The following is a 15,564-nucleotide window of genomic DNA, read 5'->3' as shown; positions in this document are numbered from 1 at the left end:
ATGGACACATTTTAGTCCACACCTTACCTGATCTGTTATGTTTGACACTGACCAGTTTCCTTGATACTTCTCTCCTGGTTTCTTCTTTCCTTTCCTTCTCAATGTCCTCTTTTCCTCCCTCTTCCCTTATGTCATCTCAAATTCCTCTTTCTAGGCCATCTTAGTCACTTCCATGGCTTCAACAACCTTCTATATTCACACGCTAGGGCGCGCCACCCCCGTCCCCCAAACTTTCCTTTTGGACTCCCAACCCACCTTATCTAATATTCTATTGTCTAATGGATATCCCACAGGCACCTAAAGCTCACTCTTCCCCCACCCCAAACAACAATGAAAATGGCATTATTCCCCAGGTGCCCAAGCCAGAACACTGGGAAATACCTTGGATTCCTCCCTCAGCCTCATACCCGTTTCCGATCAATTTTTCCCCATCTGCACTCCCCACTTCTAGAGGACAGACCGCTGTAGTCTCTTACCAGAGTAAGAGCTTCCCAATTGTTCTTGCCTCTAACTTCACGCCCTCCAATTCATTCTCCTCATTGCAACCAGTGAGCCTTCTAAAACGCAAATATATTTGTTCACACCTCTGCTAAGACTCTTCAAAACCTATTCATTACCCTTAGGATAAAATAAACTAATTTACAAGGCCTTGCGTAATCAGGCCCCTCCCAACCTCCGGGACTCATCTATTACCTCTCTTTTAACCAAACCAGGCTGCTGGCAGCTCCAGAAGGTACCTAGCCCCCCACCCTCAATTCCCAACAGTCCAGTATTCAGCTCAGGCGACACTTCCTTCAGGAAGTGGGTGCTCAAAAACCAAATGCTCAAAAAGTGAAATCCGAGAGGGCATCTGAAAAGCACTTTCTGTTCCGGACCCAAGTTTACGGAACGTCCGGGTTACCAGGAAGCTCAGAGCAAAGGTCAAACCCAGATCATGAACCTTCCCCCAAGTTCGCGGGGCAATCCGACCCCCGTAATATTCCGCCCTTATGCGTCATGGCTGCCAGTCGCAGTCTTTCAATGGATCCTGAAGTCGACACCAGACAGCTCCCACCCCACCAACGTTTCCACACTCAAGAACGCAACCCTCTCTCGTGCCTTACTACGGCCCTGAAGCCGTACTGAAGAAAAACTTGCGTTGCCAGCTTGCCCCAAAGCAAGATGGCTGCCAATCTCTATTCTCCGCTACCGAAATGAAGCTATCCACTTCCCGTTTAATGCCGCTGCCAGGCTGCCCTCAACTAGCATGGCTACTCCGGCTCATGCCTCACTATGGTCTCGAAGCCGCCACTAACCGGCCAGGTTCCGGGAGGCGCTGTTCAGGATGCAGCCACCCCCGCCCGCCTCTCCCCTCCCCCACGCCCGCGGCGGCGGCGGCGGCGGCTGGAGCCCGGATGCGGCGCCGTGAGACAGGCCCGGGAGAGCGGCGCGGATGGATCCAACATGGCGGCGCCGAGCCTGAGCCGAGAGTGAGGCGGCGGGGCGGCCGGAGTGGGGAGGGGGAGTCGAGCGGGACGGGGCGGGGCCGGGCGGGGCCGCAAAGGGCTTGGGGAAGGAAAGTGGAGGGGGAGGCGGTGGCGACGTCTAGCCTGAGAACCTGAAGAGAGGGAGGTGACGGGACGCTGCAAGGTGGGGGAGGGGAGCGGCCGAGGGGGGCGTGCGGGGGAGGTGGCAACTGTGGGAGAGGGCAGGGTCGAGGCGGAGGAGTGGGGCAGGGGAGGGGCGTAAACAAGGGCCGAGGCTGGGCCAGGCTAGGGGTATTAGAGAGGCCGAGGTGGGGAGTGGGGCTGCAGTCCCGCCGGGCTGAGGGGGTAGGAACGGGAACGAGGGGCCGAGGGTGTGAAGGGGAAGGGGGCTTGTGGCATGTGGTTGGAAGAAGGACTGGACTCTTGTAAGGGGTGTTGTGGAGAGGTGGGAAAAGGTGAAGATTGGATTTGAGACGTTTGGGGGGAGGTTCTGAAAGTGTTAAATTGGAGGTGGGAGGGGGAAGGGCCTAGGGGAGAATTTGGGTGGAAAAGGAGAGGACGGAGGTTTGGGGAATGGAGAGCGTGTCGGTGTGACGAGGTAATGGAGAAAGTGAGAGACTAGGAAGAAAGTTTGGGAGGAAGGGGAATGGGATGGGAGATAGGACAGTGTAGCTGCACGAGTGATAGAGGTTCAGGGGTTTCCTTTTCCCCTGTAGAAAGGAAGAGAGAGCAGAGTTAATCAGCATCAGTTACAGCCAATTCTAATTGCCAGGCCTTTAGCTTTTACTAGGGTGGAAGGGCAGAAGGGAATGGTCATGTGGATTTGGAGAATTGGGGTTGGATGAGGGTTCAACTGGATTTCCAGAAGCTGCCTAGCTTACTGCTCCCTTGTTTTTCCTGGTTACAAAAAGAAGAGAAAATGGGGAGCCTGGTATCGCTGGAGTGTGGAAGGAGTAAAGGACTTTTCTAGTTTTAAACAATTAGCAATGCCAGAATGGGGAAACAGCCATGCTATGTTGGAACGCTGTTTGCAGGGAACAGAAAACACAGGGTGGTGTCTAGGCAGCCATGCTAATTAAATGAGTGCTTTCGTTTCCAGACCCTTCTTTTGCTGTTTAAGTGCTAGGAGCGGGGGTCAGTATTCATACATAAAAAATGTTCCCTGGTGAAATGTAGATGTTTGACTGGATGCTGCCTCAGTGGATATTTTGTTCTCACAGTGTGTGAGAATTTGGAGGATAGTTCTGGTCTCATAAGTGAAGTAACGGAAAGAAAGTGCCTTCTTTGGCTGTAACCACTTTCCTCCTAGTTCATCTAAAGATGAAAGTCAATGTTAATACTGTAACAAAGTAGGTGGGCCTCATAAGGAATTGAGGAGTCAGGTGAGGTGTCAGAGGATAATTGGTTTTCCCACAAGTTGTTGAATTTGGGACCTTTCTTGCCCTAAGCCACTGAGACTGGAAATTCTTGGAGTTGGTTTTGTGTTGTGAATTGGGTAATAGAAGGTTAGGGAAGCCTGGGGACTTTGATGGAAGTGAGTTCTCTCATTTAGCTTGGAGTGGATCATTTCAATTGAAATGGCTTTAGGCTTGTCTGTATATTTTTGCAGCTGAGATTGACTACCTCTTTGAGGTTTCAAAATAAAGCTTGAAAATTGACACTTCCCCCTCTTATTTGTTTTTGCTTTGCTGCTGGCTTTGAACCTTGTGCTAGGAAGAGACCTGGGAAATTAAGTTTCTTGCAGAGGTAAGTCTGGAACTTTTTATTGTTTTCAAACAATGGAAGGGAGTGGAAATGGCATGAAATGGAAATGGCATATTGGGAGTTGAGCTCAGTAATGGGGTAGCTGACAGGGAAAATGGGTTTTCAGTGGGTAAGATGTGTTGCAGTCGTTGTCCCTTTGGGTCACCGGAGATTGGTAGGAGGGAAGGGAGAACAGAAATTAGGTGTCTTAGGGCAAGACTCCAGCCTTGTTTTGTTATTATCTAGCCTTCGTGGTCAGCTCTGAGAGAAACATTTTTAAACATATGGAACTTTGTACTCTAGTACAGTGTCTACTAAATGTTGGCCTTGGAGGGTTGCGGAGGCACCTGCCCTGGGAAGGCTTTTCCTCTAGCTTACTCTTTATCCTAGTTGTTCTGGAATCTTCATTTTGAAAACACAGTTTGTAATTCTGACTTCCAGATATTTGGTTACATTTTCTTGGTCCTACCAGCAAGAAAGCTCTTTATGTAGTTGTCTTAGTCATCTTTAAGGTTTTCCATGTCCTTTACATTTCAAGTTTCAAGACATCACTCTTTTTTAGATTTTCCACATGACTTTCCCTCTCACAGGGCTTCTGAGAGAGTCAAATACCTCTAGTTCTTTTGGGATGAAACTAGACTGTTGTTTTCATTTCGAGACATCACTCTTTTTATTTCTTCCATGTGACTTCTAAGGGCTTCTGAGAGAATCGAGTACCTCAAAAAATACAGATCTCATCCCTGGTTGGGATGAGACTAGACTTTGCATGGAAGTAGAAATCTAATAGATAACGATTAGTCAAGAGGAAGTCCTGTAGATACATATAGATTGTTTGTTGGCCCTTGGCTGGCTTGGACCTCCTCCCAAAAGAAAGCGAACAACAAAAAACCCTGCAGCTCCAGGAAATGCAGCAATTCATCAGAATAAAGAATGAGTCTTGGGAACCTATTAAGGGTGATCCATACGTTAGGCTCTCAAATAGACCCAAATCAGCCAGCAGGATCAGGACTGTTGTTTACTGGAGTGTTTGTCTCTTGGTATCTGGCGATGTTTCAGGCACCAAGATTCTGAAGTTCTTTCTAATCTTCATTTTTAGAGGGGGTATATTCTCCTCACTGCCCTGATACTTTTCATCTAGGATCTCTGTATAATTTAAGCTGAGTTCCTTCGATTCACTGCCACAGAAAGCTGAGTATATTTTGGTTTAAGGGGAAGTTGGCCACGTTCTTTTAGTGCTGAAGTTAGATAGATTCTTGGAACCCCCATCTGGATTGCTGAGTGAGTGAACTCACCATCCTAGATGATAATTAAGTGGGGAGGGCTGCCTATTAGTCTGCATGCCAGCCTCCTGACATTTCTCCCAAGGACAAGCATGGCCTTGGGAAACTTCTGCCTCTTTTTGCTTCATTGCATAAGCAGTATAAGTCTGATCAGCAGCCTAACAAGGAAGGGTCTGCTTTTGGTCTAGTTTTGGGACTTTAAAGATGGCTGCAAGGTTTAAGTGCAGGATCCTTTCTGTCTGTCTTGCAGAGGATGGCATTTCTCTGATCTGCACAGAAATTTAGATTGAACTAGGTCAAATTAGACCTCCTGGGATGGGGCGGAAGGGAGTGTAGTCCTGTCACCTGCTGTTCACCTAAATGGCAACAGCAGGTGATAGAGAAGCCAAGGTTGGAGTGGGATGGAACTCCTTAGTTAAGTTAAATGAGTCTTTGTCTGACTGGCTTTTCTTCTGGAATATTGTTTGATGGGTTTGGGTTGGAGGGACCAAATCACTTCCTTTTCCAGATATAGGATGGAAGCGACATGCTGTCTCTCCTTTTGACCCTCCATCTAGAATAGGCTTTCTCATCTTTAGCATTATTGACATTTTGGACCAGATAATTCTTTGTTGTAAGAGGCCGTCCTGTGCATTATAGGATGTTTAGCATCATCCATCGCATTTACTCACTGCACGCCAGTAGCACCCTCCCTTACCACCCTCCCAGTCATGACAATCTAAAATGACTCCAGACATTGCTGAATTCCCCTGGAGGGCAAAATCGCTCCTGGTTGAGAACCACTGACCTAGAAGCTCTGATAATTCCTGTCACTTTGATCCAGCCTAGGATCTACGACTTAAAGGTGGCTGTTTTTTCCTCAAATCTAGGGAGTTAACCCTCAGGATTGAGACCTATTGTAGAATTGCATCCATTGATACACAATTAGGACCACAGTGCTTCCCTGTATTCTGCTTCATTTTCCAGTGACCAGGTATGTGGGGACAATATTTCCTAATTTCCTGGGGTTTATAGTCAGGGCACTTTGAATTAGGGAGCTCTGAAGCAGCCTGCTCTTCTGATTGGTTGAATGTGAAACCTGCCCATCTGTTTTTTATGGGATCCACATAATGAACAGCTGGCCAAGGGGAACAGGTGGGATAGGGAACAAGGAGAAGTTGTAGGGGCTCTAAGGAGATTCAGTTTTCTCATGTTACCTGCTATGAGCAAGAAGTTGTTTTCCTTCAGTCCCCTCTATTTGTAGCCAGTGACTGCAGCAGGTGAAACGAGAGGAAGAGACGAGGAAAACCAGTCAATAGTTGAATCGCTATTTTCCCTGTTGTTTCCCATGCTTTGGGTGGGACATCTGGGCTCTCATAACTAGATATGGGCTATATTTCCTGTCCATCTATCTGAACCCATGGTATGGGGCTAGGTGATTACAGGGTGGCCCTCCCTTTTTCTTTTCTTATTTGTTTATTTATTTATTTTTGGCTGTGTTGGGTCTTCATTGCTGCGCATGGGCTTTCTTTAGTTGCGTCAGGCGGGGGCTGCTCGTTGTGGCAGTGTGCGGGCTTCTCACTGCAGCGGCTTCTCTTGTTGGGGAGCATGGGCTCTAGGCATGTGGGCTCAGTAGTTGTGGCTCGCGGGCTCTAGAGCGCAGGCTCAGTAGTTGAGGCGCACGGGCTTAGATGCTCCGCAGCATGTGGGATCTTCCCGGACCAGGGCTCGAACCCATGTCTCCTGCATTGGCAGGCGGATTCTTAACCACTGTGCCACCAGGGAAGCCCTCCCCTTTTCTTAAGGGTATGAGTCTCTCTGCTTTCGTTTCAGGATTAAAAGAGAGAACCAGGTCCTACTTGCTCTTCAATTTTTCTGAGTCCCCAACAGCTTGACTTTTCTGAAGTAGTTTATAATTTTATTCTCTTTCTAACCTAGCCTCAGTTTCTTGGAGTATAAAATGGACAGAACGGCCTGTCTCGCTGTTGAGTAGGATGCTATGGTATGGGTAGTTTTGCAGTGTGGGGGAGGCTATAGCCAGTTAGAGTATATGCATGATACCTGAGTTGCATGTACTTTTAATTGGGTCCTCTCTCTCTTGGATTTTTGTTGAGTTTTTTTCTTAATTGGTGTCGCTTGTGGTAATCTCTTGGAGATTCATTTCAGTTCAACAACAGGTTACTCCTACTATATGCCAGCCTCCATCTATTGCTAGGCACTAGACACATAAAGATGAAAATGACCTAGGCCCTCTACATGAGTTGCTTAAGATCTAATAGGATAATAAATACACAAATGATTTTAGTACACTTCGATAAATGGTTTAAGGGAAATATGTACAGTGTTCCATAGGAGCACAGAAAAGGACTACTTATACCAGCATGGGGGTGTAGAGAATGAATTTGAAGATGGCATCTGAGCTGATTCTTAAAGGATGAGTAGGAGTTAACCATCTGAAAAAGGGTGGTAATGGGGGGTGTGGAAGAGAAGGGAGAGGGGCATTCAGGCAAGGAGAATAGTCTGAAGAAAGTTACAGAGAAATGAATTGTATGACGTATATGAACTATAAACAAACGGATAATGTTAGAGAATAAAAAGTGAGTTACGAGGTTGGCAAAGTAGGCAAGGCCTGATCTTGGAAGGTTTGGTGTGTTGGGTAAGGAGTTTGGAGTGTTCTTACTGGTAAGGAGGGGACTGTAGCGAGGTCTTAGGCCGAAAAGTGATGTGGTCAGTTGTGCGTTTTAGATAATTCAGCTGGACGTGGGTGATTGATGTAGGCAGGTTAGGGTTGGTGGCTGCAACAGCCTTAGAGTGGCTGTTGCAGTAATCCAGGTGAGAGATTGCTGGGGCCTGAACCAGCATGGTAGAGGTGGAAGGGTGAGGCAGATTTAAGAAGTAGAAAGTAGCATCAACAGGAATTTATAATTGATTGGGTGATTGGAGGCTGTGGTCAGATGGTGGAGCAGTATTGGGTGGTACTCTCTGCCAGGGCAGTAAATAGTAGTGGCTAGAGAGGAGGTGAAAGTTGTTGGACTTGAGGATTGGTTATTGGCTGGGTCACTGATATTACCCAGGATGATGGAGGAACTTTGTGAATTAAATGCCAAAATATATAATAAATGTAGGACTGTGATTGGTCATTGACAGGGGATTGGTAAATGACAACCATGAGGAAAGGTTAGAAGGTGACATATCCAAACGGTGTGTGAACATCAGGCGAGTACAGGTGGCATAGGAGACTTACAACAATGCTCAACCTAGGAGCTTAGTGATGTTTATTGTTTTAAATCCATGAGTTTTGGTGGATATTTAATTAACTTTCTTAGCATTTATTCTCCTGGACTTGGTTTGATTGTTGGAAAAATGAGGTTAGGTTTGTGGAGGGATGAGTCTGGCTGCAGAGGCTAGGATGCTTATCTCTTTGAAATCTCTTAACCATTTAGATAAGTTTTACAGTGATTTCACATGCATCTTCTCATTGGATTCTTAACTCGAGGAGTAATTTCTTTCATCCCTGTTTTGTAGACGGGGACAGTGAGACTTTGAAATTAAGTGACTTAAGGTCACACAGCTACACAGTTTGTTAATGACATAGGCAGAATTTTTTTAAGTCCCATTTTTCTTTTTTCTCTTTAGTTATTTATGGCTGCGCTGGGTCTTCGTTGCTGCACATGGTCTTTTTCTCTAGTTGCGGCGAGCAGGGGCTACTGTTGTGGTGCGCAGACTTCATTTTGGTGGCTTCTCTTGTTATGGAACATGGGCTCTAGATGTGTGGGCTTCAGTAGTTGGAGCTCACAGGCTTAGTTGCTCCATGGCATGTGGGATCTTCCTGGACCAGGGATCGAACCCGTTTCCCTTGCATTGGCAGGCGGATTCTTAACCACTGTGCCACCAGGGAAGTCCTGAAATAGGCAGAATTAAAACTAGTTCTAGGGCTTCCCTGGTAGTGCAGCAGTTGAAAGTCTGCCTGCCAGTGCAGGGGACACAGGTTCAAGCCCTGGTCTGGGAAGATCCCACATGCCGCGGAGCAGCTAGGCCCGTGAGCCACAATTACTGAGCCTGCGCGTCTGGAGCCTGTGCTCCGCAACGGGAGAGGCCGCGATAGTGAGAGGCCTGCGCACCGTGATGAAGAGTGGCCCCTGCTTGCCGCAACTAGAGAAAGCCCTTGCACAGAAACGAAGACCCAACACAGCCTTAAATAAATAAAATAAAATAAATAAATAAATAAAAAACACTAGTACTAACCCTAAAGGCTTTCAGTTTCCCTGTTGTCGGCCCCTAAGTTCATCTGATGCAGCTTCTATATTAGAATTTAGAGTGAATTCTCTACTTCTCCTCATTTCACCTACATTTAAGGGATGAATTGATTGGGGGTGCTGGCAGGGAGAGCACAAGGGACCAAAAGCAGTATTTTGGAGGCCAGAGGAACAATTGGGGTAATATTTAATAGAAAATTCTGCTGAATATGTAGCGCTAAAATTGCAGTTAACAAGTCTTACTTAGCAGAAGTTACTATCTATCTCCAGTAAGATCTGGACTTAGGGCAGCATCTGTTGGATATACAGAGCTCTAGGCTGTATTCTTTTTTTTTTTTTTTTTTTTTTTTTTGCTGTACGCAGGCCTCTCACCGCTGCGGCCTCTCCCGTTGTGGAGCACAGGCTCCGGACGCGCAGGCTCAGCGGCCATGGCTCACGGGCCCAGCCGCTCCGCGGGCACGAACCCGCGTCCCCTGCATCGGCAGGCGGACTTCCAACTACTGCGCCACCAGGGAAGCCCTAGGCTGTATTTTTTAATAAGTACTTTGTAGGGACTTCCCTGGCAGTCCAGCAGTTAAGACTCCGTGCTTCCAATGCAAGGGTCGGGGAACTAAGATCCCACATGCCGTGTGGTGCAGTCAAAAAAATAAATAAATAAATACTTTGTAAAAGTTAGTAAATGCTTATTAAGCACTACACTGTGCCAGGCATTGTGTTGGGCTCTGGGAATATAGGAATGGATGACTAATTCCTGACATTGAGTGGTTCACAGTTTCTTTCCTTTTCCTTATAGTATAGTGGGGATTGCAGCTGCTGAGCAGGGATTCTGGAAAGCATTGTGCACCTGAGCCCCCAGCATGGCGGGCCTAAAGCGGAGGGCAAGCCAGGTGTGGCCCGAAGAGCATGGTGAGCAAGAGCATGGGCTGTATAGCCTGCATCGCATGTTTGACATCGTGGGCACCCACCTGACACACAGAGACGTACGAGTTCTTTCCTTCCTCTTTGTTGATGTCATTGATGACCACGAGCGTGGCCTCATCCGAAATGGACGTGACTTCTTATTGGCGCTGGAGCGCCAAGGCCGCTGTGATGAGAGTAACTTTCGCCAGGTGCTGCAACTGCTGCGCATCATCACTCGCCATGACCTGCTGCCCTACGTCACCCTCAAGAGGAGACGGGCTGGTGAGGGTGCATTGGGGGCTGGGGACACTGGAATCAGGGAAGAGCTGTGGGCGGCCCTGTGTGAGCATCATGGGGGTCCAAGCAGAAGGAGGCATTGACGCTGGGGAGTACTGAGGAGAATAAGTTATGAGGCCCATTGGAGGGTTGGACTAGGAGAAGGGAAGGGTGTATCTTTTCCTGAGTGAACCCCTCTCCCCCTACAGTGTGCCCTGATCTTGTAGACAAATATCTGGAAGAGACATCAATTCGCTATGTGACACCCAGAGCCCTCAGCGATCCAGAACCGAGGCCTCCCCACCCCCCTAAAACAGGTGAGACAATATTAACTCCCCCTAATTTCCATAATCAAGAAAGAGGACACTGGACCCATCTTTTCCCAGTTTTGCCAGCCTAAATGAAAGGACAGTGTCCCCCCCCCACCCATATCTGGCCCCCAAAAAATCAGATGAGGTGTTAATGCTTCATCTGGGTCCTGTAATTGTTCCCACATTGTGTCCACCTTTCAGGTCACATCATTGATACTATTTTTAGTGCTAAGTCTAAATGATCCTTCCTCATTCCAAGTGAACTGTTTGAATTTCTGCTTTTACCCTACTATGTCTCCCTTTTTACCCTCTGGTCAGTGCCTCCCCACTATCCTGTGGTGTGCTGCCCCACTTCGGGCCCTCAGATGTGTAGCAAGCGGCCAGCTCGAGGGAGAGCCACACTTGGGAGCCAGCGAAAACGCCGGAAGTCAGTGACACCAGATCCCAAGGAAAAGCAGACATGCGGTGAGGAAGTTCAAGGGTTCTAGAGGTAGAGTAGACTTGAAGGGAAATACAAAGAACTGCTGGAATACTGGGCAGTTATTCTATTCAGTGTAAGGCTCAGTTTGATTGCTGTTGCAAAGTGAGATTGAATGGTATAGTCTCTGGGAGGAGAACTCCTCTACCTTTGTGGCAGAGTACATTTCAACTCTTTCTAGGTAATACTAGATGAAAGGGATGCTGTTATGACATCCTTATTGTAGGATGACCCAAGTCATGATAGAGTATTAAAGTGAAATTCTGTGTCTGTTAATTAGGAAAATATCTCCTAGAATCAAGGTGCTACTTGTGAGTGATGGAAGTAATCTGACCTGGGCATGGCCCATTTAAGGGAACCTCTTGAGTTCAGGCAAGGATTTCAGAGGTACACAGAAAAGAACTAGTCCTGGGAAGAGGTAGAGAAGCTGTCAGGTGATGTTCCCAACTTTGCTACTCTGCTGTTCTGTTCTATTGCTGTTCAAGCCTTTCAGACTTGGCTGTAAACTGCAACCTCTTCTGCATATCTTCTTTTCCCCACAGACATCAGACTGCGGGTTCGGGCTGAATACTGCCAGCATGAGACTGCTCTGCAGGGCAACGTCTTCTCTAACAAGCAGGACCCACTTGAGCGCCAGTTTGAGCGCTTTAACCAGGCCAACACCATCCTCAAGTCCCGGGACCTGGGTTCCATCATCTGTGACATCAAGTTCTCTGAGCTCACCTACCTCGATGCATTCTGGCGCGACTATATCAATGGCTCATTACTAGAGGCACTTAAAGGTGTCTTCATCACAGACTCCCTCAAGCAGGCTGTGGGCCACGAGGCCATCAAGCTGCTGGTGAATGTGGACGAGGAGGACTATGAGCTGGGCCGACAGAAACTCCTGAGGAACTTGATGCTGCAAGCATTGCCCTGACCTTTTTCCCCTTCTCACTTCTCGGGGGACTTCTTACCACCCACCTCTGGAGCTTACATACCGTTCTGGGGTTTGTCCTCTACCCTTCCAACCAATCACACCCCTGCCTTTTTTTTTTTTTTAAAGGAAAAGACAAATGAAAAATGGAAGTGGTGTTCCCCACCCCTCCCTGCACCCATGTGCCTGGGCTTCCCTTTGTTTCCCTTTTCCACCTACACCCCTCGTGTGTCTCTACAGCCACCTTGCCATTGAGCCATAAGACAAATGTATAGGGAGAAGCAAAGTCTATAGAACATAGTCTTTGTAAGGGATTGAAGTGATCACTGCTTTTGGGTGCACTGAGGGGTTATCAGTACTTCTGGCTTTATGAGGGCTCTTAAATTTTGTCTGAGAAACCAAAGGGCTGTCAGTAGGGAGCTGTGTGGAAGGTGGGACTCTGAAGTGTATTTTGGAAATTAATCACCACCCTCTCCCAAATTATAGAATTTTTAAAAAACAAAGAAGCTGTGGCCCTTTCCACTCTCTTCTGGCCCTTGGTGCTGCTCCTCTCTGCCTCGTTTCCTCCATTCCATGGCTTGAAACCTCGGCCTGGTGTGGCTCCTTCCTTTTCCCTCTTTGTCAAACCCTCTTCAAAGGAGTAATAGGTAAGCGGACTAGGTCAGCCTAGTCGCCCTCCCAGCTGTGTTGTGTGTGTACACACATACACAGGGTGGATGGAGAAGAGGTTGCTGATTAAAATACACTCCCCCTAAAAAGGGGAAGGGGGAGTGTGACACTTCCTTTCCATGTTCAAGTGAAAATAAATAATGTACCCTGCAGCCCTTTTCCCCTTTGCTTTCTTCTGGCTTGGGCAAAGGGCATCATAGGTGAAAGTGAAATGATTCAATATCAATTCCTTTCTTCTTTTTCTTTCCCCATCCTCTATCCCCACTCCCACCCCCAAGCTTGGGAGCATGGGGTTGGGACATGCACTGAGTGTCGCACTTTTATTTAGATAGGGAGGCATGTTGAATGAGTCAGGAGGCCTAGAACTGGAGTCTAGTCCAGCTGGTACAATACCACCTCCCCTTTCAGCTCCCAAAAGAGATATCCAGACACAGACTTTATGATTATTATATTTTTTTCATTGCCAGTGCTGCTCAGCCCTCAGCATAACTTCAGTTTTCATGAAATAAACAGTGACTATATAAAATTCCACCTTTCTGAAACTGAAATCTGAGCTCAGGTGAAAGTTTCTTCTTTCCCAAGAAGCTGAGCCTGTGTTCCAGCAAGAGAGACAAGGTTCTCCAAGTGAGGGGAGCTGCACCTGGGTCCTGCCTACAAGTCATAGCAACACCAGCTCACAATGGGGGTCTCAACGGACAGAAGTCAAAAGTCTTAAGACAGTGGGTGACCCAGATGGCCATAGAGTTCAGGCCTACGATGCTGGAACACAGGCAGGTGTTGGCGCAACCGTCGCAGATAATTGAGGTCAATTCGGGCAAGGCAGAGGCCTGGTCCTTCAGAGCAGCGGGCCACCACTGTTCCCCAGGGATCTACCACCATGCTATGGCCATAACTTGCTCTCTTCTCATGGTGGCGTCCACACTGTGCTGCTGCCACTACGTAGCACTGGCTTTCAATGGCACGGGCCCGCAGCAACACCTGGGGATGGAGGAGATAGGCGTTCACTTAAATACAGGTAGCAGCTAGTAGGGAAGTGATAGGCCATGGACATTACAGGCCAATCTACCCACTGTGACCATTCTGATAATTGCCTATGAACGATTTACTATGTTAACTATTCTGAGAGGCAACAATCTGGGGAAATGAATTTTCCCACTAGGTGGGAAGGAGAAGAAAATCTTTTAACTGGTAGAGCCAAGGGAGGAGAATGAGGTAAGAGAAGGCCCTTATGTTCTAAAGAGGTGTCCTCTTACCTCCCAATGGGCTGGGCCTGTAACAGATCCAAACGCTGAAGGGTAGGTAAGTATTTCTGCTCCAGCCTGAACCAATGCCAGAGAGAGTTCAGGGAACCGCATGTCATAGCAGATAGCTAGACCAATCTGGAATGAAAACAGCCTATTTAGTCTCCCGCCCTGTTTGTCACAGCATCTGGTCATAACCCCGCTACTGCACTCCTTAGGGCTTTCTATCCTCTACTACCACTTCAAAATATTCCTATTCCCCTCCCTCTTGTTCCTCTCCCACCCTCATCCTTTCACAACTCCCACCTTGCCTGCTGGTGTGCTGATAGGAGACTCAAGACTGGGCCCAGGTATGGTAGAGTTGCTTTCATGCATAGGCCCCTGCCCTGGAATCTCTACGTCACACAGATGCGTCTTCCTATACGTGGCCACTACTGACCCTTGAGTAAGAGGGAGAAAGAGTGCTCAGTGCTGGTGCTCTAGAAGCCCAGCTTAGTTCCTCTCCTCCCAAAGAGGAGGTAGCTTATAGGCTAGGAACAGAAATACAAACGCCCCTAAAACCCTTGGCCAAGGAAACAGTTGAGAAACAACACAGAATTCTGGAGAATCTTAGGTAGAAGAGCCTGAGAAGAGGCAGGCTGAAGAGTCTCACCCTTGTTGTTCAGAATCACATGACAATTGTAGATTTTCTGAGTCTGCTCCCAGTCTTGGCCACGCTCATGGAAACCACCCAAGGACAGCCAGAGTCCACATTCCCTGAGGGGGAGGGGACACTGACAACTCTTCTCAAGGCTCTACCCTCATATCTGGCAATCCTGGGACATTACCCAGAAAGAAACTACTTCTCCCTCCCCCTTTCCCTGATACCTGGCAAGCTGGGTATATTCTCCCAAAAGGTTCCCACCCAGTGGCTCAGACAGGTGAAGCGTCTCTTCAGGGTTCCGTGCAATGAAGTCAAATGCCTCAGGCAGGAAAGCCAGGCAAGCGCCCAGTCTGGCAGCCTCCCGAATCAGCTCAGCACATGTTATAAAGTTCTGCTCCTTGTCTGGTGTCGATGTTACCTGGCACACAGCCACCAGGGGTAGTTCCCAGGAGGAAGAGGAGACAGCCATGGCTCTGAGTCTGTAAATGGCACAGGCAGGACTCAGACTGACTAGCATGGGGAAACCCAAGTTTAATGATAAGAGGCTAAAATGGGGAGGCAGGAAGGCTGGACTTTCCTTTGAATCTGCTCTTACAGGGCACAGTGACCCATGGTACAATGACCCACTGATCAAATGTTCTGTGATAGTTGGCACCCCAGTGTTTCCCACCATCCATACATTTAACATTTATTGAGCATCTACTACATGCCAGGCACTGAGAACACAACAAAACATGTTACCTGGGCTGAGCACAAAGTACTGAGAGTCGAGGTATCCGGAGTCCAGGACACAAAAGGGACAGGAGCTGGTGAGGAGGCCTGATGATGAAGCCCAACCTGAAGAAGGTGAGAAATCAGGACACCAACCCCACTCTCAAGCAATAAATTTCTAAGATCCTCTGACTTCTCTCTTCATACTGTGAAGCTGAATCAGGGCCCCGCCTGTAAAACCCCCCAAGTCTTCAAAACACTCTGTACCATAAGTAATTATGGGCTACCGGAAGAGCTCATAAAGTGGGAAGATGGAGGAAAGGGCTTTGATCTCACATTAAATTGAAGCCTCTTTCCTCAAATGTTTCCGCAGTTCACAAGTCATCTCCAAGATACTTCTTTGGTTTTCCCAGCCTCTGTTCTTGACTGTGCACCTGCACAGTTTTATTGACGCAAAGCATATTTCCCCCACCAGAGTCTCTGAGGGGAAGTTCACCCTCCCTCGTTCCTCATCACCCAGGGCCCAACCCGCGCCCCACTCTCCAGTTAACCCGTTCTTCCCCGCCTCTCCCAGGGGCAGCGTCTCTGTTGCACAAGTTAAAGCATGGCAGGTGAGAGTCACCGCAGCGGTTGGTATAGGTAGGAGGTCCTACATGAAGATACGACCAAAATGATTCGCAGGATCCGAACCGAAG

General features: G+C 48.0%; 2 protein-coding genes across 9 annotated transcripts; one reads left to right on the top strand and one right to left on the bottom strand.

Annotated features, from left to right (window-relative positions):
* Window positions 1-1,349: 1,349 nt before the first annotated feature.
* Window positions 1,350-11,609, top strand: DEDD (death effector domain containing). Of its 7 annotated transcripts, none has more exons than XM_079934425.1 (7): window positions 1,361-1,469; window positions 3,180-3,212; window positions 5,359-5,462; window positions 9,518-9,906; window positions 10,110-10,217; window positions 10,530-10,676; window positions 11,232-11,609. In XM_079934425.1, exons 4-7 carry the CDS (start codon window positions 9,582-9,584, stop codon window positions 11,606-11,608), a joined length of 957 nt encoding a protein of 318 aa, XP_079790551.1. In that variant the 5' UTR covers window positions 1,361-1,469; window positions 3,180-3,212; window positions 5,359-5,462; window positions 9,518-9,581; the 3' UTR covers window position 11,609. The 7 variants fall into 7 exon arrangements, with proteins under 7 accessions (XP_079790554.1, XP_079790551.1, XP_079790557.1 ...); XM_079934427.1 differs by lacking the exon at window positions 1,361-1,469 and adding an exon at window positions 1,551-1,629; XM_079934428.1 differs by lacking the exon at window positions 5,359-5,462 and having other exon boundaries at window positions 1,350-1,469.
* Window positions 11,610-12,969: 1,360 nt separating this feature from the next.
* Window positions 12,970-15,517, bottom strand: NIT1 (nitrilase 1). 2 transcript variants are annotated; one of them, XM_079934403.1, is made up of 7 exons: window positions 15,492-15,517; window positions 14,900-14,995; window positions 14,383-14,637; window positions 14,168-14,271; window positions 13,822-13,955; window positions 13,528-13,653; window positions 12,970-13,252 (listed from the first exon to the last, which is right to left on the bottom strand). In XM_079934403.1, exons 3-7 carry the CDS (start codon window positions 14,625-14,627, stop codon window positions 12,986-12,988), a joined length of 876 nt encoding a protein of 291 aa, XP_079790529.1. In that variant the 5' UTR covers window positions 14,628-14,637; window positions 14,900-14,995; window positions 15,492-15,517; the 3' UTR covers window positions 12,970-12,985. The 2 variants fall into 2 exon arrangements, with proteins under 2 accessions (XP_079790529.1, XP_079790528.1); XM_079934402.1 differs by lacking the exon at window positions 15,492-15,517 and adding an exon at window positions 15,206-15,477.
* Window positions 15,518-15,564: the final 47 nt, after the last annotated feature.

The sequence above is a fragment of the Stenella coeruleoalba genome (genome assembly GCF_951394435.1).
Source record: "Stenella coeruleoalba genome assembly, chromosome: 1".
Taxonomy (NCBI): domain Eukaryota; kingdom Metazoa; phylum Chordata; class Mammalia; order Artiodactyla; family Delphinidae; genus Stenella; species Stenella coeruleoalba.
The sequence above is the reverse complement of the archived record's forward strand: the minus strand, read 5'-3'. Positions and strand labels throughout refer to the sequence as shown.

Bases quoted from the DNA above. Each gene is read 5' to 3' on its own strand.
- DEDD (XM_079934428.1), top strand. From the start codon at position 9,582: ATGGCGGGCCTAAAGCGGAGGGCAAGCCAGGTGTGGCCCGAAGAGCAT. The intron at 9,907-10,109 runs GTGAGGGTGCAT...CTCCCCCTACAG, and splicing joins CCTCAAGAGGAGACGGGCTG to TGTGCCCTGATCTTGTAGAC. The intron at 10,677-11,231 runs GTGAGGAAGTTC...TTTTCCCCACAG, and splicing joins CAAGGAAAAGCAGACATGCG to ACATCAGACTGCGGGTTCGG.
- NIT1 (XM_079934402.1), bottom strand. The intron at 14,638-14,899 runs GTAACATGTTTT...TGCCATTTACAG, and splicing joins GTACTTTGTGCTCAGCCCAG to ACTCAGAGCCATGGCTGTCT. The intron at 13,654-13,821 runs GTGGGAGTTGTG...TTTTCATTCCAG, and splicing joins TCAGCACACCAGCAGGCAAG to ATTGGTCTAGCTATCTGCTA.